The sequence below is a fragment of the Cyrtonyx montezumae genome, unplaced genomic scaffold (genome assembly GCF_038088225.1).
Source record: "Cyrtonyx montezumae isolate F1298 unplaced genomic scaffold, pur_monq_1.0 scaffold_3, whole genome shotgun sequence".
Classification (NCBI taxonomy): Eukaryota; Metazoa; Chordata; class Aves; order Galliformes; family Odontophoridae; genus Cyrtonyx; species Cyrtonyx montezumae.
The window spans coordinates 136,978,377-137,002,391 of record NW_027072034.1 but is presented as its reverse complement, the minus strand read 5'-3'; the positions used below and the strand labels follow the sequence as shown (position 1 = coordinate 137,002,391).

The 24,015-nt window shown below is 47.8% G+C and overlaps 2 protein-coding genes across 2 annotated transcripts in view; both read left to right on the top strand.

The window, feature by feature from the left end:
* Positions 1-4,002, top strand: part of ASZ1 (ankyrin repeat, SAM and basic leucine zipper domain containing 1) — a 35,497-nt gene extending 31,495 nt beyond the window's left edge. Inside the window, exons 11-13 of the mRNA XM_065741508.1 lie at positions 949-1,054; positions 1,480-1,593; positions 3,848-4,002. Of these exons, the coding sequence (XP_065597580.1) occupies positions 949-1,054; positions 1,480-1,593; positions 3,848-3,997 (370 nt within the window). The 3' untranslated portion in view covers positions 3,998-4,002. The remainder of the gene's footprint in view (positions 1-948; positions 1,055-1,479; positions 1,594-3,847) is intronic.
* A 5,246-nt stretch (positions 4,003-9,248) lies between these two features.
* On the top strand, positions 9,249-21,281 carry WNT2 (Wnt family member 2). Its single transcript, XM_065741507.1, has 5 exons — positions 9,249-9,382; positions 10,039-10,262; positions 10,887-11,164; positions 14,019-14,283; positions 20,927-21,281. Exons 1-5 carry the CDS (start codon positions 9,249-9,251, stop codon positions 21,154-21,156), a joined length of 1,131 nt encoding a protein of 376 aa, XP_065597579.1. The 3' UTR covers positions 21,157-21,281.
* Positions 21,282-24,015: the final 2,734 nt, after the last annotated feature.

The following is a 24,015-nucleotide window of genomic DNA, read 5'->3' as shown; positions in this document are numbered from 1 at the left end:
GAAGTTCTGCAGTAGGGCAGTATCAGCTTAAAATTGTCTTTTGTGTTGGTTGTGATGTTATTCACCTGGATGGCTTATAGCTAGCTCTAGAAGCCTGGCACTGAAATTAGTCTATTGAATTTCTGTATCCTTTCCTCCAATTTTTGGAGACTGATGAAACTGATTTTCAGAGTTATCTTCCTGCATATATTTGAGTATTAAGTGTACATTTCCTTCAAAGTAGATAACATCAGAAATTTTAGACTTTAAGGAATGTATTTTCACATCTAGGGCCCAAGAGAGTATTATCAGATTCTTCACTCTTCAACTGTGCTGAAGACAACATGTCTGTAGGGTAGCCATTGCAGTCCTAGCTCCAGGATTCTTATTTTTCCCACCTCCTCAAAACTATAAGCTTCAGTCAAAAATACAGATACGTCAGTGTAAAGTTGACTCAGTTGCCTGTTCCTGGTATTGCAGGACTGTGATCTCTGTGCTCACGTGCACGGGAATGCAGCGTGTTATGGTTATTATGTGTAATGGCATACAGAACTGCACTTGCAGCAGGTAATGAAACGTTTTCACTGATAAAAACAGGATTGAAAAGTGAGAAATAGAAGTGGAGGTTAACAAGGTGTTCCCAAAACGTCTTAGGCTGAAAGTTTTTTCAGCTTCGCAAGTCGCTAAATATTCCAGGTAACATAACGATTTGTTGCCCTTCCAAAATGGAAGGGAGGAGCTGGAGGAGGGGGGAAGGAGCACTGGTATGGGCAACAAAGTGTGCAGCTTGCTAAGATGTTGTATGTTAGTCTTCAACTACCCTGTGTTAAACAGACTGAATTTTTTTATTGTGATGAAATTGCATGTTTGATTTGCTCACTAGCTAGTGTTGAAAATGCATAGATGAGATTCAGCTTGCAAGAAGACATTATGTTTTACAAATAATGGCATATGGTTGTATTTTGGTAGTGGGGATGAGTGCCTCAAGATTCTTCAGAAGTTAAATAAAGAGTGTAGTAACCTGACCGTTCCTGTGCAGACCATAAATGAACATTTCGTCAAAAATTCTTACAAGGTATTCAACAAGAGGGGAAAAAATGATTTAGAGTTTGGGGGAATAGTGTTATTCTACCTTGTAAAATGACAAATGTGTATTCTCATCCTCTGTCTTGATTATTGTTAGCTCTATAGAGCCGTCCTGTGTTCTATCTCTAATGTAAGGGGTCTTTTTGAAGAATTTATTTCAATAAGTCACCCAGTTAAAGAAGATAAATCTGCTTTCCAGTGTTCCTGCTGTTGATTCCAATGATTTGAGTGATGGATTTCCACAAAGGCTTGAAGAGAATAGTAGATCGATATCATGTATAAATCATGCAAAGAAAACCTGACATAAGTGAAGTAGTTATAAACTTCTTCTGATACTGTCTTTTATGCTACATCAGCTTAAAAATATGAAGTTATGACATACAGTAATTGTGGCCAATAACTGTGACTTAACAGATGGTACTACAGTGGACACCAGCTGAAAGATATATTGAAGTTTGCAAAGATTTGATCTGCAATGTTGAGAAGTTGAGAGAAGAAGTTAAGAGGCTGAATGAACTCGTGGTGAAGGTGGGTGTGAGGAGTGAGGCTATAACTTACTGTATGTAAGTTTCTGTGTTCAGTACTGAATGTGATGTTCATCAGTGAAATATTTGATACCTTGTTCTACCACACATTCTTCATCTGTAATCTGAACATTGCAGCTGCTACTCCCCAGCCTGGCTTTCCACCTTTCCATAACAAAGTGAAATAATCTCAAGTATTTCAAAAGTGCAGAGTGTCCAAAGGAAGGTATAATCCACCTTTTCCTTTATATCACAGGGAGTAATTGAATGGGAAATATCCCTGTGTTCTTGAACAGCCACTGTGGCATAAATGCCACTCAGAATACTTCTTAATTAAGGAATCTTTTGTTTGGAATTATTGACTCTCAAGGAAGATAGTACGGTTTTATGGATTGAATCAGAGGCATCCCAGATAACTTCACAGAGTGACAAAAGAAAGAGGGTGGGAGAGGTCAAGGCTGGGTGTTAGCACCACATCAGTCATTCTCAGACCAACACAGTGATATGCTCTTGTCAGGTGGGGTCATTTTAAGTAATAGGCTAGTAAAATGAATGGCTGCTGGGATAGAGTAAATGGAGCATCAGTGTCAGAAAGGAATCTGTTACTAAATGAAGCCATGTGGAACTGAGACTTGGAGTATAATGCTACTAATGCAATTTCCTGTAGTTTAAGTAAATATAATGCAACAGCCTTCTAATAAATCACTTAACACCAAATATATTTAAGAGATTGCAGTGAAGAACTTCTAGCTGTTTGTGTTCTTTAGTTTGCATATGCAGAAGTCAACTGCATATGTGTACCTGCCTCCTGTGTGTGCAGATCAGTTGTAAGGGAGTGTGGGCTGAGCCAAAGTTTAGGTGCTACTTGCACTTACTCTCATATATACTTAAGATTTTGTGGCTGCCAAGATGTAGCACACTGGCTCTGTACCCAGTGTTAAACCCACAATAAACATTAGCCTTCCAGTTATTTAAAAATTCAATTCCTGTTCTATTAAAATAGTGCAGTGTGTCATTTATTGCACTGATGAAGATTTAATGCAAAGAGTTTTAGTATTATTTAATTTATGGTGAGCCATCTCTGAATCACTGCAGAGCTCTGAAACGTTTATTGTGAAAAGTGTGAATTTAAACAAAGCAGTGAAAACTCTTACATAGTAATGGTACCAATTGCCTTTATCTAAATGCTGGGTAGTAATAGGGCTGTTCTCACAGTAATATTTTATGGTATCAGCCCATGGTGTCAGAGGCAGATGTTGGTGGGATGGGAGTAGAGGCTGAACCTTCCCACCAGTATCCCCTTATCTGTTGTTGCTGTACGGCAGATGGCAGCAGAGGGGCAGCCTGACACAGTGGCATCTGACATGGAAGTGTGTGTGAAGCAAAGGTGTGTCACTGAATTCCTCTGTGTGGGGAAAAGTGGAACCCTCTGACATTCATTGCTGCTTGCTGAGTGTTTTTGGAGACCCAGCAGTGGATGTGAGCACGGTGAGGCAGTGCGTTTCAGCAGTGGGCCGCCTCTACTGGTGCAGAGCTTTATGAATGCAGCATGCAGCCTCTTGTTCATTGCTGGAGAAAATGCACTGCTACTGGCAGAGACTACATTGAAAAATAGTATTTTGTAGCTGGGAAGTTGCTCTGTCAAACATTGTTATTGGGCTCTTCGTCTCTTTTGTAGTTTCCTTGGAAATAAATAGAAGGCATTACTTTCAAAATGATTTATGTACACTTGCAAAGCTTAGTCATAGCAGTACTTCTTCTGCAATACACGTTAAGTGCATGACATGCACTTTTTGAAAGTGATTTTTAAAGCAGGTGTTTGTGAGGTACTTTCCCTGTCACTTTAATGTTAAAAAGTCTTTGAAAGCCTCATCTGTTACGTGCTTTAACTTTCTGTTTTAATAAACGGTTAGAAAGAAAAGGCTTTTAATAGCAAAGAAAGTTAAAATACTTGATGATTGAAGTGTTTTGGTATCGGATTTTTGTAGTATGTAGTATGTGTTGGCAGTATGTTTTATTCCAGAGGAATTCAAATTGCAAATGATTTGTTTTCTAGAATGTGTTATTTAAAGAACCATTGAGCATCTAAAGGTTTGGGCATATTTATTTCCATGGAATTGAGGCCCAGACACACAGTTAGAAAGGCATATCTCAGTCCTCAGAATTCAGGGGTATACTTTATCACATATTTAAGAAACCTTCGCCCTAACCTTTTTTTTCTTTTTACTTTTTTTTCATGAACGTAATGTCTGCCTCAGAAAGAGGAGCAGAGGAGTGACTGCAGCCTAGTGGTGTTTCCAGAAAAATCACTCACCTTGGAAAAAAGATTAGTAAGAATGGGAGCAGTAACATTGCTTGGGTTTGGTTTATTCTTTTTTATAAATAAGTTAGCTGTCAAGAAAAGCTGACTTTTTTTCAGTGATGTGAGTACATTGGTTACATTATACTTCTGTTCAAAGTGTGTAGCAGAGCTGAATTCATGTGAAAATTTGTGTAGTTTCATCATATCTGAAGCATTTACGTTCAGTACATATTTTGGTCTAGCTGTAAAGTGATTAAAAATGCAGTGTGCTTACTTGAATGGGTCTTAATGTTTTAATTTCAAAGTTATTTCTGGTATTGACTATGGGTACAAGGTAAGCAAGCAATACTGTTGTTTATCTTGGAGGCTTATATTTAAAGTGGCAGTGCAGGTGTGTTTTGGTTTGTTTCTTTTTCTTTAACATTAAGTATATTGGGATTTGTATGTTGATAAAGTTCTTTTCTCATGTATAGATTCTTCTGAAAAACTTTAGTGAGGTTTATTTGTCTTTGTCACAGCCACAGGACTGTAGATATCTTTCATACTGTCTAAAATTTCTCACTGAACTGTGCTATTCATGTTATGCCTGAGATAACTTTCCTCAGGTGTACTTGTATTAATAGTTTTATCACTAAAACTATTAATATCCACTAAAAAAAGGATACTAAAACAATTTATAGCAGTCCTTTGCTATAAAAATGCAAGCAACACAGGCAACTTAGGAGGAAGTTTCTTCTTAATGTGGACTTTCACTACAGTAGTTTAGTGTTAATTTTCCTCTGAAGATTTTCATCACTTACTGACTTGTTTGTAATTCTGCAGCAAAACTTTAGCATCTGTTTTTTCAGCCAGTTATCACTGTCTGTGCTGCGAGAAAAGGGACTTGGTATAAATAATCCGGATCACATTCTTGTAGACTTCAATGAATGCCTATAAAAGTGCTGAATGTTTGTGATGGGACATTCTTCTGTCAAAACAGAAGCAGTCTGAAAAACCATTTGACTCAGTGGGTGTGCCACGCTTTAGCATGCTCTGTTCTCAGAGATGTGTGCAGTCATAATCTTGGATGCTCCCTCTGGAGAGAGTAGTAATGAGAAGATAAAAACTGAGCGCTGCTCCAGGCAGTTATTGCTGTCACAGTTCTTTTCTGCTTTTGATTGGAGAAAACTACCTTGGGTGTTAGTGTTTCCTTGCTGTTGTAATTGTTTTGCACGTCGGAAGTTTGTTCACGTTGCATTGGCAGTGAGTACTTTATGCAAGTGGATTGCAGCTGCTCACATGATGTGTGTGATACAGCCCTAGAAAGGGTTGCTGCTATGTGGCTATAGTGCTCCTCAGTTCTCCACTTCAGTGAGGATTTGCAAGTAGCTTCCACTCCAGAGGTGCGTTTCCTACTGCTGCTGCATCTTGCCATTTCAGACAGTAACTGCAGTTAATTTTTATCCCACAAATCTGGAAAGATGATCCACTTGTACTCAGAACTTTGAAGCCGACCTTTCAGGTTGTGCAGCTGAAAATAGCAAAGCTGCTCCAGAAAACAGATTTACCAGCATGTAACTGAATTTAAAGTATAATAATGTGAATGATGTCATCAGTGTAAATTTACCTATGCAGGGGCAAGGAAGGGAGAGAATAATGCGTGATACTTGCTGATAAATGTTTTCTAGTTTGAGAGTTGAAATAAAATATTCTGTGCAGAAATGAGTCATGAGTCTGAATGTTGCACTGAACTCTTAAATACATGAAGTCAGCAGAAAGACGATAGCTTAAATTCCAGATGTCTTCATTTTACTACTACACTTGTGTGCATGCCATTGTTGTGTTGGTCTCTGTCAGAGCGTGTCATGGATCTGAAAAGAGAAACTGAAAGATGCAGAGGTCAGGTTTTGTTCTTCTCTAGTAGTTTGTGCAATAAAAACAGAATGTGTTTCTCTTACAAGATTTCTGTTTTGCTTTAGAGTAATGTGAATTAACTGCTCCATTGATGAGGTGGGCTGTGCATTTCTACAGTAATCTAAGCTGGTGTTGGAGAGAAGCTGCTCATGTTAAGACGTCCTACACGTTGCTTAGTTCATGTGCTTATTATCACGTGGCGAATGCTTACACGTGGACAGCTTTCAGGCTAAGTCCAGGCAGTGTCATTAGCATCCTCGGGGTGTTGTAGTGCTCAGGAGCATCGTTCAGAGTGGCACAAACCTCACATGAGAAGTGAGACTTGGACTAACCAGTTTGAGCTGTGTCTCATTCAGTTGGTCAGGCAATTGTGCTGGTTAAGTAGGGTATGTTAAGAACCAAATAAATAAGTTTATTTTAACCCACCATATAATTAAGGGGTGGGGGGGGGATGCGTATTTTCTCCTTCAGATTCCAGACTCAGGCTTAAACAATGAATTTCAAAGTCCTTTATTCACTTTCATTTTGTCCCAGTGCCTTTTTCAAATTCCTTGTTTGAGAGGGTATCACAATATGGTTGAGATAGGACAGGAAACAAAGAGATAACTGCAAAATGTGGCCCCTAAACCATGCTGTCCAAATGGAATCCCCCAGCCAGCACCGGTGAGGGAGCCTTTAGATGGAAATAACCCTGCTGAGAGGCCTTCTTCTTTAGGTCATCACATTAAAGTCATTATCCTGGAATAGTAATAGTACGGCCATTTGCACATCTATGAGGGGATGGGAGGCAAATGCTAAAGAGCTTTGCATACATTAGGCAGGTAAGCCTCCCAGCCCTGGGAAAGGTTAGTTTCGTTTGACAGTAGTGCAAATGGGGAAGCAGGAGGATTGAGCTGGTTGGAGCCGGGGCCAAAACCTATAGGTGCGGAGTGGCTTAAAGATGCATCGAGGTTCCTACTTGGCCGTGCTGTGTGCTGGATACCTAACTCCCCTGCGTGAACATCCAGGCAGTGGCCTTTTCTGCATCTGTAGGTTGTTATGTAAAATGTAGTGCCTTGGGTGAGCCTGTAGAAGAAACCTAAAGAATTTTGCTTCCAATTTGTTTTGTTCATCCTGGAGCAGGTTGTGAACGGGAGATTTTGTGTGTTCTGTCTCTGGGCGTTGGGTTTTTGTCCACTGTTTGACTTGTGGGGTGCTTAGCCTGTAGTAAAAGGCATTGCCTGTTTTTTCCTGTTTGGTTCCAGTTGCCATGAGCAGACAGTAACTTTAGGTACGTGCATTCTTAAACTGGGAACAAGTGGGCTTTTTCAGTCACATTCTCTGTTCACTTGGAGAATTGCTGTGTTCATTTGGTTGCATTTTCTCCTTTTTCCACGAACAGCTGCTTCACTGGGGACAAAAACTTGTCCCTAACTTGAGCGGTGCAGTTTGCTTTCTCCTCTTGCATTCTTTGAGCCTCTCCCAGCATTCTCCAGAGCTGTTAACTTCTGCTGGTAACTCTACTTGGAAATGATATTCCCTATTCTGGGAACTTTCTACTTACCAGAGCTCTGGATTTTATGTACCAGGACTGATAAGTGTTACGATATGAGACGAGGTAGTACTGGCATCAGGTGAATAATACGGTGTTTGTCCTTAACAGCTGTAACAACTGCTAAATAATTTTCGTTTCTTCTCCTGACACAAGCAGTGCAGTTCATGTGATGTGGCGCCCAGGTCCTCACAAGCAGGATTTGGGGGCTCCTGAGGGTTTTTGAGTACTGAGATGCGTCCCTAGCTGTGATCTCTGTGGGAAGACGACCTCCACTGGAACTTGGGGGTTGATTTTAAGTATTCCTCCCAGATGGACCTTCCAAACCTCCAGAATTTCTGAGAACAGCGTCTCTGAATGTAGTAATACGGGTTTAACTACATTATTTTCACAGTTTTGCTGAAAAACTTCAGCCCCATAATAAAGCGTTAGTGAAGCTGAGCTTTTGGTGTTGCCACTTGCATAATCTCTTGTCTGGATGAGGAATGGTGTGAGCAAAGGGCCATGGGGATGCTGAGGGGAGGCTGAGGAAGCTGGGGCTGCACAGGCTGGGCAGGGGACATGGGGAGGTCTCCATGTGTGCAGGTACCTGATGGAGGCAGCGTCCTGCTGCTGTCTGTGTGGGACTGCTGATGGCACTGTGCAGGCTGTGGCTGTGCCGTCTGTGAACGAGGAGTTCAGTTTGGGGCCATCCACTACAAGAAAGACATTGAGGCCCCGGGGTGTATCAGAGAAGGGCAGCGAGGCTGTGAAGGATCTTATGGGGAGCAGCTGAGGAAACCAGCGGACAGGAGGAGTCTCAGAGGAGACCTTACTGCTCTCTACAACTGCCTGAAAGGTGGTTGTAGTGAAGCGGGGGTGGGTCTCTTCTCCCGGGTAACAGCGATAGGACAAGAGGTAAGGGCCTCAAGTTGCAGCAGGGGAGATCCAAGTTGGATATTAAGAAAAACCTCAGATAGAGGGGTGAGGGATTGGGCCAGGCTGCTCCCAGTGATGCTCAAGAAACGTGTGGTGACTGACAGCCAGGAGCGTGATGCTCTGAGTGCGGCCATCCCAGCCCCACGTGCTGAGCCTGAACCCGGGTCATTGCCCTTCTAACGATGCTTTGTAGTGTTGCTTTTCGTTTGTTTCTTGTGTCTGCTCTCCTGTATCCGATCCCCACAGCCAGGCTGACCGGCGAAGCTGAGTGCGGGGCTGGACGCGGGGCCCCGGCGGGCGGCGTGTGCGGGCTCAGGCTGTGACCCCGTCCCTGCCCGCGGGCGGTGGCCGGGCCCTGCGGGGCCGCAGCTGAGCGGATCGGGCAGGGCCGCGGGGCGGGAGCGGCTCCGCCTGATCGCTGCCATATGGGAGCGGCGGGGATCGCCCGCGGGGCTGCGGATCCGCAGCCGGGCACGGCTCTGCCCCTCATTCCCGGCCTGGCCGTCCCCCGCAGCGGGACCTTCGCTCGCTGCCCGTTCCCCGCGAGGTGCGAGGCCGCGGTTTCTCCCTGTGCCGGAGCCCCGCGCGTCCTCTGCCGCCCGCAGGCGGTCGGGGTCGTCCCGGCAGCGGTGCGCGGTGCGGCTGCGTGCGGGGGTCAGTGGTGAGAAGCAGCCTCCCCTCGGAACTCCATCCTAATCAGAGGTGTTACCTCCTCCTCTCCCCAGTGTCTCTTGACATCATTTCATCCATCAGAGTTTCGGAGAAGGGAAAAAAAAAAAAAAAAAAAAGCAGCAGCAGAACCCACCCAGTCAGCGCGCAGCCCACGCCGCCCCTCAGCGCTGCTGCGGCCGCGGGGAAGGGCCGGAGCGGGGCAGGGATGCGGGAGGGGCGCGGGGCGGCGCGGGGCGCAGCCGGAGGGGCGCGGAGCGGGGCCCGGAGCGCCCTCGGCCCGGGGGGGCAGCGGTAGAGCCCCGCGGAGCGAAGGAAGGACCGCCGCCCGCCGCTGTCCCATGGGATGTCCGCTGCCCCCCGGGAGTGCCCCGATGCGGAGCGCCGCGCCCCCGCCATGGCCTCGCTCTTCGGGATCTGGTGGTGGTCCCTTCCCCTCGTGTTGCTGTGGGCGACCCCGCGAGTCACCTCCTCGTGGTGGTAAGTGCGGGCGGCCCCCCGTGTGCTCGCGGGGAAGGAGCGGTCGGGCTCAGCGCACGGGGCGCAGCCCACGCGTGGAGCCGGGACGGGACGGGCAGCGCAGCACTGGGAGTGTCCGTGTCCGTGTCCCCACGGACGCTGTTTCTGGGGAAGGCTTTTTGCGGTGCCGCTCGAGTGTCGCTCCTGCAAGTCGCGGCTTACACATTTCGCGATCGTACGACGTAATGAAAGTCCGCGGAAAGGACGTTTTCCTGTGTTTGGTCCCTTCAGAAGACACCTATCGCGGTTTGGGTTTGATAAAAGGCGCTTTCGGAGCATTTCAGGGCTTAATCGGGAACATCTGGGTGCAGATGATGTAATTTAATTTCTGTCCGGGCTGTTCTTTAAGTCTCAACTTCTGAAGTTATTAAACAAAACACAGCCCCGGAGGTTTTTTAAAGGGTTTATCCCCCCGAAAGTCGCAAACGTGGGTCCGGAGCCGGGGGTCGGAGTCGGGGGGAGCAGAGCAGCGGAGCCCTTCCCACACCCGGCCCCTCTGCGGTGCTTTGCCCCGCGGTCCCTTCCCCATCCCTCCCCACGCCCTTCCCGATGTCCCCGCGCACGCGGGGGCTCCGGCCGCGTGTCCCCGGCTCTGCCCCTCCCATTGCCTCCCGCAGGTACATGGGGGCCGTGGGCTCGTCGCGGGTGATGTGTGACAACGTGCCAGGTCTGGTGAGCCGGCAGCGGCAGCTGTGCCGGCGGTACCCCGAGGCCATGCTGTCCATCGGGCGCGGCGTGGCCGCCTGGACGGCCGAGTGCCAGCACCAATTCCGGCGGCACCGCTGGGACTGCAGCGCCCTGGAGCGGGGGCAGCGCCTGCTCGGCCGCGTCCTGCAGCGCAGTGAGTGCGGGCGGGGCGCGGGGCGCGGGCGGGCGGGGCTGGGGGTGCCCAACATCAGCCATCTTTGGGTTCACGCTGTGATTACGCTACCTGAGAGGCTCGTTGGTAGCCACTTACCGTGGAGTTGTATCCTGTAAACTGCTGTGTGGTTGAGCAAGCAATTATTGCCTTGGAATATGCGCTGAGAAGTAGGCGTGGTCTAGAAATGCAGCTGGTCCTTGGTGTAAGCGGCAGGGAAATGTACCCGGGCTGGCTACTTAGTTGAGTATTTTGCAGTGTAGGTGCTGTTCCCACGTCCCTGCTTAGTGATTTCCTAAATACCCTCCAAACCAGCACTTTGCGTATTCCTCTTAGCTGATGGAATGTGGCAGAAATGCCAGCTGCCCTCTCCCCGCCTCTCCACAGGGCAGCTGAGCCATGGATGGATGGTCACCCGTATCAGGATCAAACTCCAACCCACATCAATGGACCTAAACCAGGGTGGGATCTGGCTCTGAGCCGTGGCCGGTTCTGACTCCAAGGAGCACGTCTCTCGTCACCCAGGCTGTGCAGTCAGGCCATGAGCTAGGCCGGCTGCTTGCACCGAGCACTGCAGCCGTGTGTCAGGCCTCCTTCTTGTTGCAGGCAGCCGGGAGTCCGCGTTTGTCCACGCCATCTCCTCTGCTGGCGTCGTGTTCGCTATCACGAGGGCGTGCAGCCAGGGAGAGCTGAAGTCCTGCTCCTGTGACCCTGAAAAGAAGGGCTCTGCCAAGGACAGCAGGGGCCGCTTCGACTGGGGCGGCTGCAGTGACAATGTCGACTATGGCATTAAGTTCGCCAGGGCCTTCGTGGATGCCAAGGAAAGGAAAGGGAAGGACGCCAGGGCGCTGATGAACCTCCACAACAACCGTGCAGGAAGGAAGGTTGGTGTCGTGGCCATGCTTGCAGGGTGGGGTGGGGCTGGCTCTCACAGCAGCCTCATGTTGGGAAAAGCATGGGGGAGTGGGAGGGCGTGGCGCCATTTTGTCTGCCCTGAAGGCTGCGGGTGGCAGGGCTCCCCGTACACCACACGCTGCTGCTTGTCAGTGCCCCTCTGAGTCCATCCAGAAATTCCTCATGTAGGAACTGAGCGCAGGTACAGCCTGGGTCAGGTGGATGGAGGTTTTGTTTTGAGTCTCATGCACAGAGGAGTTCTCCTAATTTTGGCTAATAAAAAATAGAAGTTCCTAAAGGAGGCTGAAGATCAGGCTGGGCTAATAGAGAGCAAATTCAAAATAATATTGGAGAAAAACCAGTGCTGACCATTCCTCTGCACGTATGGTAAACGGAAACAGAACAAGCAGAGAGAAAACAGAAGTCATAATACATTGCATTCCAAAAGACGTTGGCCTCAACTGCTCTCAACAACATCCTGTCTCTATACACTACATGAAAATCCCACTGCTTAATTTCCACAGGCAGTCTTCAGCTGGCTGTTGCAGGTAGCAAGGAGAGGATGCAGGCACGTTGGCTGCTGCCGGTGCAAGACAGGAATGTGGGCTCTGGTATTTGGGGGTAGTGGCAGTAAGTCATGAGAGTAGTGCACATGGTTGGGCTGTACTTTCTCATTATTCAGAACGTGTTCAAGATTCACTGCACTCACAACATCCAAAATAACACAGAAAGGTAACACATAGTGCCACACCAGTCGCTTCTGACATGAAGAGTCTTCTTGTTTCTTGTCTTTTGATTTCCTTAGCATGTATTCAACAGGATGTAAATTGTTCACATCCTCATCTTTTTTGTATTAAAAAGTTCCCTTAATATATAGTGAACGTCTCCCATTAACTAGCTATTATTAGAAAGAAAAGATCTAATTTTCATGAATTAATTGTACTGAAAGCAGATGGTTTTACTCATGCTTTTTTCTCCTTTAGTATCTCTATTTCATCTGTTTTCTAGCAGCAGGTACAACTGATGTGTAATGCTGCCAGCTTGGTAGGCACAGTTATGATATGCACAGTGGGGAAAAAAGGAAGCTAATACAGCTTTCTGTGTGGCACTGTCCAAAAGAGGTTGCCATCTGCAATGCAATGAAACACTTCATAGGGGTCATTTGGCTCCATGCTGTGAAGTGCTTTCTGTAATAGTCAGGTGTCTTAGTGAGTTTAAAAACATAGACACAAAACATTAAGACGGTATTCGTAAGCAGGTAGGCTTTTTTAATTATTAGAAACAATCTGCCTGTTCCCATATACTTTAGGGCCTGCTCCATACCCACAGCTGAGCAGTGCAGGCTCAGTTTGCAGCCCCTTGCTGCCTCAGCCCCCCCAGGCTGCACACACAGGTGGGGGTCGGGCCCAGCTGTGCTCTTGGTGGTTTCTCACCCCCAGCACTGAGCCCGTGTCCATAGATTCCTCTTAAAAGGAGACTGCTTGGATCTTATAATTCAGAAATACACTGAAAACAATTTACAGTAACCTCAGATTGCCTTGCTGTGTGTCAGTTCAGGGACACCACCGACATGAGCGCTGAGCCCTGATGTGTTTCGTCAGGTGGTGCAGGCCTCGGTTCACCAGGTTGCTTTACAAACAGCAGCAGTTCCTCTGATGATTAAAACCCCATGTCTGAGCAGAACCCCAGAACTACTTGTTCTTTGAAGCAGTCACATGGATTAGAAAGAAAATTAAATGTTTCATCTGAGTGACACATCCTCACTTTATTACCAGGCACCTGAATGGAGGGCACTGCCCCACGGTGCCTCAGTCTCACCTCTGATCTGGCGCCTTTTCTCTCAGTTATCTTCCTCCCGTGATGCTGTTCCTCATACAAACTCTAACATGCTCATGAAATACAAACCTTTAAGGCATAACACTTAGGGATGGTACATCTTTATCTGCAGAATTAGAGTAAATTATTTATTGTATGTGAACCCATCTGTTGTTCCCTAGCGTCACGCAGATAGCTCCTAGGTTGGAAATGAAACTGGAAAGACTTTAATTCTGCCCAGACACTAAATTAATGATGGTGATCTCTCTGGTGCAAACTAATTAAGGCCTTACTCTGTAATGTTTGTTTAAAGGTTTGCAAGCATTTTACGAATACCATATTTAAATTGTGTGCCCCGGCCCAGGTATGATGCTTTGAAGTCTCTGCAAAATCATTTAATATGAAATACTTAGGAATTGCTAGGCAATGTTTACAACACCAGCTTCTTTTGTGTAGGGGGTCTAGACACTGTGCCTAAGAGCTCTTTGAGGAAGTTAGACAATTCTGTTAGAATTTTCACAGTAAACTGAAACCTGATTGCATTAAGATTTTCCTTACCAACGCAGCACTAAAAACGTCACAGTATTCTCAGTTCTTTTATTTATATGCAGTAAAAATACTCACAGCCCAGAGCAGCTCCATGACGCCCAGGTAGGGACATGCAGCCTGGTGGTACTTCAGCTTGAGCAGATGTGACATGAGCATCTTCACCTACTGGGGCTGAGCAGTCGTGTCCCTTACCCAGATTGCTTCCCATTGCTGGAGCTGTACATTACTGTGTGCTCTGGGTCTTTGGGATGAGCGACAGGAGGGGGGAGGCAAGGAAAGCCCGGAAGATGGTGTGGTTGAGAGGAGCAAGCAGAGCAGACCAGCCCTGTTGGATGACTTGGTGCTACCAGTGGGTGTCACTACAGACCGTGGTTTCAAGGCCCACTGCGAGCCTGGCATGACAGGATCAATGGAGAGGGATTGAGAAGCTTCGATTACAGTTTGTTTTACCTGTGTATATTTTACTGCGTTTCTAAACAGGCCGTGAAGCGGTTTTTGAAACAGGAGTGCAAATGTCACGGTGTGAGTGGATCATGCACTCTAAGGACCTGTTGGCTGGCCATGGCAGACTTTAGGAAAACAGGAGATTATCTGTGGAAGAAATACAATGGAGCGATTCAGGTGGTCATGAATCAAGATGGCACGGGTTTCACTGTGGCTAATAAGAGATTTAAGAAGCCAACTAAGAATGACCTGGTATACTTTGAAAGCTCTCCAGACTACTGTATCAGGGACAGGGATGTAGGTAAGCCTCTATCATTACAAATGAATGGTTTTATTTCAGACCTTTGTACTTTGCAGGTCAAAAAATATCATTATTATCGAGTGTGTGTATGTATATATATAAATCCATGCGTACAACTAACAGGAAACAGGAAGGAAGATTTTCTGGAAGAACGGCTCTATATGAGATCCATAGCTCCTCAATGTCTTTAGGTGTGCGATAGCCAGTTGTTCTGATGTAATTCAGCCGTTTCTTCCAGGTGCCGAGGAGTCCTGGAGACTCTGCAGGGCAAAGGTTGCCCTTAGGACAAGTTGGAGCAGTGCTCTGGAGGCTGGCCCAGACCACACAGCCTCCAGAGCCACCCCAGTGTCTCTGCAGCAGAGCCAAGTCCTGTGGTGTCCCCATGGTGCCCCCTCCACTTAACACCGCTTCTTCTCCACGTTGTTATGCTGCTGCTGTGCACTCCCAAGGGATGGGCGTCCTTTTCTTGCTCCTTCCCCGCAGCTCCTTGCTGTAGACACACCTCTCCTGCAGGCAGGAGGCCAGCAGCTCTGTGCAGTGCTCTCAGCAGCCTGCACTGCAGCACAGGTTGCTGAGGGCATGCGGGTGGCTGAAGCAGTGCAGGTCGGTGAGGCACAGCACGCTGCACTCTGGTTTTTCCTTCCTGAGAGACAGCGTCGGCTCGGTCCACAACAGCTGTCACATTTTGTGAAGGGTCATACCTGCCCCGGTGGGAAGAGGTGGAGTTGCAGGGCTGCTGTTAGCACTGGAGTGTTGTGCTTTCAGAGATTTCCATGGGCACCCTTAACAACGTGACAGGGTTCGAGGCACTGCTAATCGTGCCTACAGCTCCTGACCAGTGTGTGGTACTTCCTGATGTGGCAATTAACCTTGAGAACAGGAATGTGGGGAAGAGAGCCGGGCTGAGTAATGCATGAAAGATGCTGTGGAACTAATGAATACGTTGTATAACGTACCACAGCGCACCCGCTATGACACATCCATAAGAGTATCTGGATAGCAAAGCAGCTTAGCTCTTTTTGGCACCGCTGTGTATTTACAATCCAAGTTTACTTGGAATAAGCATTGCAAAACAACTGTACTTAAATAAGAACAATATGTGAAATCCTGGTCGTGTACTGTTGACTTCAGTGAACCCAGAATTTCATCCAGTATGCTTATGCTCTGTGCTGTTCCTGGTTAGTTGAGTAGTCAGGGTGGCTTTAAAAGTTATTTATGGCTTTTGCAGTTGGTGCTTGTTACCTGCACAAGAGTGTGTTGTTCCTTGGGTGGTGACCAGTGCTGTAAAGTCTAATACTTCAAGTGAATAGATGGGTATATTGTGGCATTGTGTTGAGATTGTGGTCTATCCACAACCGTATTTCATTGCCGACTAGGTTGTATTTGATACTCATTGCTGAGAGCTGCTTGTTTCATTGTGAAATCTGTCATTTCTTTCCCCTCTAAACAGAGAGCCAGTAGGCAACCCAATTCTGTGTGAGGAAGCCATGTAACAGCCTTTGCAGTGAGCCTAATCCGGCATTGTTGGCTGCTGCTGGAGGATGCTGGGCGTGTGTCGTGGCACTGCTCCCTGCTCCCCACCCAGAGCCTGGCACATGCTCCCACTCCTCCCCAGATAACACTCCTGATGAGGCATTTCTCTGCCACGCAGCAGCCCTGAGCATGAGGCTGTTGGGAAGAGCATGGGTTTGGAAAGCTGCAGTAAGCCTTCAACGGCAACAGGAACGGTGCTGTGGGATTGCCTGCTACTCTCGTGGAGCAAGGAAAGATAAACACAGGCTGATCTGAGTTCAGCAGAGATAACATCAGCAGCTGAGCAGCATTTTTTCTCCATTAGTTTTATTTTGCCCTGTTGAGCACTCCAGAGCATTAGCCCTGCTAAATGAGTGGAGGTTAAATGAAATGAGATTATGGAAGTTGGAGTTTGGAAATCTGTGGACGGCACCTCACTGTCAGCTAAGTATAATACCATGGTACTTTGTTATGCCCTTGAGTATAGCTCTGCCTCTGGGGAATTCCGGCAGTGTACCACTTCAGAAAAGCTGTGTACCTTGAGATTGATTAGAACTGGGGCTGAGGGAAGGATTCCCAGAGCACGTTTTGTGAAGCATCACAGCTCAGCAGCTTCGCAAACCGTGAAATGACAGAGCCGGTATTCTCTGTGGCTTGGGTGTGTTAACGCATAAGCCCCAGTAAATGAAAGGTGCTCTGGAGTTGTATCATCAGTGATCCATCCAAAAATCCCTGTGTCTCACCTCCTCCTGTCAGAGCTTGCAGCTTTGGCTGTTCGCTGGTGGCAGGCAGCCATTGAGGGTGCTGTCACTGCATACACCCTGCAGTCTGCCTGGGGGAGGCACTGGAACATATGTACATGATTCACCCCTACAAAGGGAAAAATGTTGCGTTATTATTTCTTTCCTAGAAGGAGAAGAGGAGTCATTGCTTTCAGGAGGGAGATAATTTGTGGAAACCACTAATAGTGGCTCACTTAATAGCAAGAGAGCATAATAAGCCCTCTATCTAGCATTAAGATGTCAAGGCTTTCAGGAAAGGACCAAAGGAAGACTTGCAGAATTGTTCAGAATCCATTTGATTCTGGCTGTGTGAAAGCCAGAACAATTTTTGCCCGTCTATATATATATTTAATCATAGTTCACTAGAAGCAGAGGTTGGGCATCCCAGGGGGCTTTTGAAAACCTTATGGTGAACTTTTATATTTTGACACACTTTACATGGGCTTCCCTTACATTAACATAAACTGTCAGCTGCCAAGCACAATAAAAACATCCCTGGGACTGTACAGGGGGAGTCTTGTTAGAGAGGATAATGCTGTGAAAGGAAACAGAGGGAAGCTCATGCCCATGGCAGTCTGGGTGCAGGATGCATTGCCTTTCCTCAGATAAGCAGCTTCACCTCAGAAGTGCTCTAAAGCCTTCTTTGTCTGCTTGTAAGCTTCTGGTAAAAGCATTTTAATTTTTAGAATGTGGCTTTTGGTGGAGCGAAGGGACAGGTGGAGTCCGTGTGCACGTGGTCTCAGGCAGTCCCTCAGGACCTGCTGGAAGCCCATGTGAGATGTACCTCAGGCTGCTCCAAGTCACCCATAGGTTTCTTCTGATACTTGTCTGGTCTCAGTGTGGTACTGTCAGAGCCAGCATTGCTGCCTTTGCCTGCACGTGGGGTGGAGGTGGGCCAGGAAACTGGTGACTATGTCACGTGCCCCTAGCAAGCAGCTGTGCCTGAGGACTCCTTCACGGGGTTACTTGTTATTTTTTTCCCTTATTGCACCACGTAAGCCATTTGCTGCATTTCTGAAAGCAATAAGGAAGGCCAAGTTTGAAGCGAAAGAGAAACATGAAATAAAACTGAAGCCTGGAAAGTATTGGCATTGGGCAAGATGTGTTAGCACTTCAAGTATGTAACCCATGGAGGGAAACCAATGTTGATCTATGTTAGACGCTTTTCACTAAGGTTAGCCCTACGCAGTCAGTCCCTGGGTGACTGCTTGGCCTGCATCTCCCAGTTTACACACTGAGAACATATGAGGCAAAGTCCCAGCCCGTGGGGCTGACGCTGAGCTCGCAATGACTTCAGTCAGAGAAAGGGCCAACCCTGAAGGCTGAGGAGATGCCAGCAAACTTGGGATCCTCCTGAGGGACTGAGGAGATGCCAGCAAACTTGGGATCCTCCTGTGCCTGGGGGACCAGGACAGCCAGCTATGGCTGCACAGAGAGAAGTCAGATGTGCTGGCTATCAGCTTATTCTGAATGGGCTGATCTTTGTCAACACATTTCTGCCTCTCTGTTGCTGGTGTGCCCAATCCCAGCTTTCCCAGAGATGGCTGTTTTCTGCCCACCCCTCAGGCCCTCTTATCCTTGCCTGGTGTCTAGGGTCCACCTGAATATTTCTTGATTTAAAAACTACCTTCAGAGCTAATTTTCTGTGAACACTTGTTTTTACTTTTTGTCTCTAAAGTGCAAGTGTGGAAACTAGTTTACTGCTGTTACGTTTTTCACCTTTTATTTCTTTTGGGCAAGTACTGAGTAATGAAGTTCATTGCTTGAAGCTGTATTTTTAATCAATAGAAACAGAAGGGAAAATCTCACATTATAGAGAAATAATGTCACTGTAGTTCTTTAGGAATGAGAAAAAGATAGTTCTGAACTTTGCAAGTTTGTTCAAGAAAATGACTGTGCAAAACAGGAAGAAAGGAAGGGTTTGATGTGCAGGCTGTAGAGCTGGCAGTGCTCGGAGCTGTGGGTATGCTGGCATGCACAACATTATGTGTTGGCATGGCAATTCTGAAACTCAAACTAAAAGCAAAGAAGTTGCACCTAAACTTTCTGCAAGTCAGAACAATTTCCTGCCTCTCGTATGATTCGGAGGTGTGTGGTAGGTAGCAGGGCAAGACCAGAAAATTCTGCCTTCTTTTGTTTAATTTCCTCTCTTGTCCTCCTCACCCGAGTGCCCGAGCACCTCCAGGGGCACAGCGATGTGCATGACTGCTCTGTCAGCTATTGCTCATTTTCTGTCTCATGAAGGGAATGTTTCTTAGGTGTGCGTATGTTGTAGGTGAACTGAGTTTGTCAAGGCAAGCTAAATTTGCTTGTTGAATATTGTCAGAGAGCTGAGACATCTTTTTGTCCCCAGAGGGGGAGCCCTGTGTGGGATGTCTGTGCCCCGGTTCCCCCAATGGGATGTGTGCCCGAGGACTATCCTTGGGCTCAGGCAGAGCCCCAGGAATGCTGAAGAGGCTCTTTGAACTCCTCAGAAATGTTGGGTTTGCTCAGGAGCTAAGCCTCTATGTGCGCTGTTTTGTCTTCAGCCACATTCTGGGGATAATTTAGTGTCCTCCCCTAGTAGCACAGTAGATGTTTGTTTTGTATTGTGGGTGACATCAGATGATACTGACTTTTGACTGTCTGTTAGGGAATTAAATCATTTTGTTGTTGAAGTCAGTACAAAACTCCCATTTAAATCAGTGGGAGTTTCCCATTCAGGTTCTCTTTGGCTGCTGTGTGGTTTCCTCAGACATCTGGAAACCAGAACTTCTGGGCTGGGAAATAACCTGTGTGTTGGCTGAGGAATGCTGCTCACCTTCCCGGGAAGGCTCCCGCACCTCATCACAGCCGTTCATATTGCATCACCTGACCTTATGCAGAGGTTGATGTGAGGCCTTCCTCCCATAGCAGAACACCATGCAGTTTGAAATGTAATCAAACTCCCGGTTATTATGGATTGCTGCCTTCCACGTGCCACATCACACAGCCTGGGCACTCCGGGGCTGAGCTGGGGCTGGCAGAGCTCAGCCAAGCAGAGCAGGCTGACCCAGAGACAGGGCACATGGTCCTGCTTGCAGCCCCCTCCACCCTGAGACGTCATTTCAGCTCGGGGCTGACCAAAACAGAAAGCTGGAGTGATGAGACATGGGACATGATGTCTGCCTGGTGCTGGGGACAGGGCAGGCAGGGAAACCTGGGGGACAGTGCATGCTGCTGTGTGCTGAAGTGCCTCATACAGTAGTGGTGGGACGTAATTCAAAGTACACAATGGGGAGAAACAATGGAAAATAGGAATTAATGCAGCTTGGATTTCTAATAATTGCAAATTACAGCTTGGGATTTTATTAATTAAGACTGATTTGCTGTCTTACTTCACACAGGTTTGAATTATTGTCTTTTACTGTCTATTTTATTCCTTAGAAAGGTGGAATTTTCATGTACAGCTGTGAAATAGCACACTAGTAACAAAACTGAGCAGATATGCTTTGTAAAATGTTCCCAGTTAATTTAGTGATCTTAGTCAATATGTAGGGATTGCATTTTGGCCAAGAACAGACAAATGTAGTTATTATCCGGTCTAAAGATAATGCCAGAGCAATGTTCATCTTAAGGATGCATCAGAAATTCACTGGTAATATTAATACCTCAGAAATTAGGTTAGGCAAAGAGGTTTTCAGATGGATAATGGTCTCCTGAGGGCTGGGACATAGATCCTGTAGCGTTCTCTGACATGAGATGGCATCAGCTGAGCACCAGCTCCTGTGTGGCACAGCAGTCTCCAGGCAGGAATGTCTTGAGGAGGCTGCGGCCGTTTTGTGCCACGTGGGTTTGGGCAGAGGTGTCCCACCACTCAGGAGGTGCAGAGAGCTGCAGACCGTCCCCCTGCCCTCCTCCTGCCCACATCAGATCAAGGGCTGTGAACCACAGCCGTGGTGTTCCGGGTGCTGTGGTTCTGCAGACTTCAACCCCAGCAGTGGGGTCACTGCCCGTGGTTCCCTCACAGCCACCAGCTGAGGTGGGTTTGAGCCCAGCAGCCCTCCCCTGCCCGCCCAGCTGTGTGGGCCTGTCAGCTGCAGAACAGCTCCTGGTGGGAGCATTGCACTGCACTGGACACAGGCAGCCCTGTAATATTTGCTCGCTTGTGCTCCTTCTCTCCAGAACTCGTTTCCCATAATCAGACTTGCTCAAAATGTGAGGCCAGTTTTGCCCTAATGCAAGCATTTCTCATTTGACATACAATCCCCAGTGATGTGACGATGGGGGACCAAATGCGTTGTGGATTGTGTCTGCTCTTATTTTCATGCTGTCTGTCCTTCCTGGAACCCACCCCTCCTTTTCACCTGAGCTCTGCCTGTCCCCTGCAGGCTCTCCGGGGACGGCTGGCCGGGTGTGCAACCAGAGCTCCCGCGGCATGGACAGCTGTGAGGTGATGTGCTGCGGCCGCGGCTACGATACGTCGCGCGTCCGCAGGATGACCAAATGTGAGTGCAAGTTCCACTGGTGCTGCGCGGTGCGCTGCCAGGACTGCCTGGAAGAGGTGGACATCCACACGTGCAAGGCGCCCAAGGCCGCGGGCTGGGCCTCCCGGACATGACGTGTGGTGCTGGCACCCTTCCTGGTCCGCGCAGGGAACGCTTCTGAGGCCTTTGCTACATTTACGCCAGTTGTGTCTTTCATTCCGCAGAAGCTGCTCAATAGTCATGCCAAATTTGCAGTGTTCACTACACGTTTCTGCTGTTGCTGCCGCGCAATCCGTGTGGACCGACGCCGTGCTGGAAGGAGCTGGCACCACTGGGCCCGCCGACAGACACAGCCCCCCATCCATGTCCTCGCTGTGCACCCTTGCTGCCGCCAGAAGCGTGGTGAGGCCGCAGGATGAGGCCTGTCCCACCAGGCCTCCCGCTGCCATGGCTGTGGCTTCCTCCAGAGGACCTGCTGCCGGTCACGGCCGTGCCCTGCACACTCAGCCTGAGAGGCTGCAGGGCTGGGCGCTGGTCAGGGAGTGCTCCATGGAAAGCTCTGAGGCCAGGGTGATTCCACGGCTCTGCTGGAGTTGAATTTGTCCGTCTGTGTGTACTGCGGGGCCCTCTGGGCCGTGAGCTGTGCTGGGCGGACTGGCCCATAGCACAAAGTAGAGAACAGGGAATGCATTCAAACACAACAGCCTCGTCTGCTATTAAAGAGTGAAAGCAAATGCCTTAGGTATATATTTGTGACGGCTTGCCTTGAGAGCTTGTTAAAGGTCATTAAGATTAACCACTGATCTGAAGGCTCAAAGGAAAGAGATTTGTTTCTGAGCCCAATGGCGTCTGGAAACCGGACGCTGAACTGTGTAGGAGTAGGGTTTCCTGTTTGTCATCTACCACTGAACAGGAAAACACGCAGAAAGATGGTGGAGAAGGTGACGCCTTGTCTTAATAATTGGTTTTCATCCTATAGTCTATCAGCTCTCATGTCGTTTTAAATGTAATAAACCTATTCAGTGTGCTCAAACTGATACTTATGGTTCAGAGCGGGAGGTGAGGTTTGCTCTGGATCCACACTGCTGGTGAGGAGCATGTTGGCTTTTGATGGTGGCAGTGGCAGGCTGCCCAGGCCCGTGTCTGGCCCAGCTCAGCACACGAAGCCAAGCACCAGCAGTGGCTGCAGGTGGTGAGGCCTTGGGGCCATGGCCTTGCTGGAGAGGTGCCGGGGGCTGTTGTGGATGGAGATGGTGCCCCTGAGTACAAACCAAGCACTGCCAAGAACAGCCCTGCCACCGTGCCGTCCACAACTCCGCTGTTACCGTGGCATATACGTACCCCATTGCACACTCTGAGGTCAGCGGTTACAGTATTGGCCTCATTACTGGAAACTTGGGCTCTAGGATGGACGAGCAAAATTTCACACCTGATTTTATACAGAGGTCAGCCCCAGGGAAAACGTTATTAAAATTTCATAGTGAAATTGTATCTGCATGGAGTTCATAGCCTGAGCAAAGCCTTACTCCTAAAGAACTTAGAGGCAGTGCTGTACGATCTGTGTGCGTGTGCCAGGTGTTTCCAAGGATTCAGGGATCTTTTGATGTACAAATTCAGCAGGTAATGATGCTGAAAGTACTGTGATGTTCTGGAAAAAAGGGAGCCTCACTTCCTTGACGGAACTTGTCCTGGGAAGTCAAATAAAAGGATGAAATCAGCCCCACCTGCTTCTTAACTGCATCCTTTGGCTCACTGAGTCATTACGGTTGGGAAGGACCTGTAAGATCATCCAGGCCAACCATCCACCTGCCACCAACAGCAGGAGATTGCACCTGAGGTCTGCAGCCCCATGTAAAGTGGCTTGAGGTCACTGTATTAAAGGTGCACATTTTCCCTTATAGGGAAATGTGGCTTCCGTGCACATCTTGTTACTTAAGCCTTCGATTCATCTATGCAAGAGATGATGTAGATAGAAATCACAGAATCAGGGAACGGTTTGGGTTGGAAGGGACCTTTGAGATCACCTAGCTCCAACCCCCTGCTGTAGGCACGGACGCCTCCCTCTAGACCAGGCTGCTCACACCCCTCCAGCCTGGCCTTGAACGCCTCCAGGGAGGAGGCAAACAACAAATAAATAACGAAGTAATGTATTTGCAGATAGAACGGCCTTTAAAAACACATTTATTGGAGAGGTTTGGGGCTTTTTAACTTGCTTTCATCTTAGGGGGAGCTTTACATTCCTTGGAAATGGCCCTTCCTGAACACCGGGTGCAATGGCCGCTGCCCCCGCGTGGCTGCTCCCCATCATAAGCACTTCTGCTGCTTCTTCCACCAAGAAAGCACTCCTGGGAGCTTCTGCCATCTCAGATAGGGAAGAAGAGTCCGTGTAAATATTTCTAATGCAACTTCTCAACTTTCAGCTAAATGAAAAGCAAAGCAAATGAAATAATCCTATATAAACTGATTTATGATTTATTCATGAAGAAGAAAGTGCTGTCCTATGACAGACACCTAAGTGTCAGAAAAAAAAATGTTAGATGGTGCAAAATCATTTTTGTTTGAAAACTAATTACGGCATCACACAAATGCTTCGCAGCTGCCCACGGAGCTCTCTGTCCTCTGCGTTCCCCTCATTCTCAAAGCCAGACTCTCCTGGCACAGGGCTGCCATGTTTCCTGGCTCACAGCAGTGTTTGCTTTCACACAGGGCCACAGCTCGCTCGGCCCAACGTCTCTCCTGTGTACATTAGCAAACGTGATCAAAGGGCAAAAAATAAAGTACCTGTTAAGGAACACTCTCCTTCTATACTGACTCCAGCAATGGGAATTCCATCTTTTCTCACCTGCTTTGCTGTTAACAAACGTATCTCAGTGTTTTAAGCCGTGAGCTGGAAGTGCTTTCTCATTAACTGAGCTGCAGTCAAGCAGATACCCCACACACGTTGAAGCACACAAAGCAGCTCTGAAGAAGAAGAAAAGACAGCAATGCTGCAA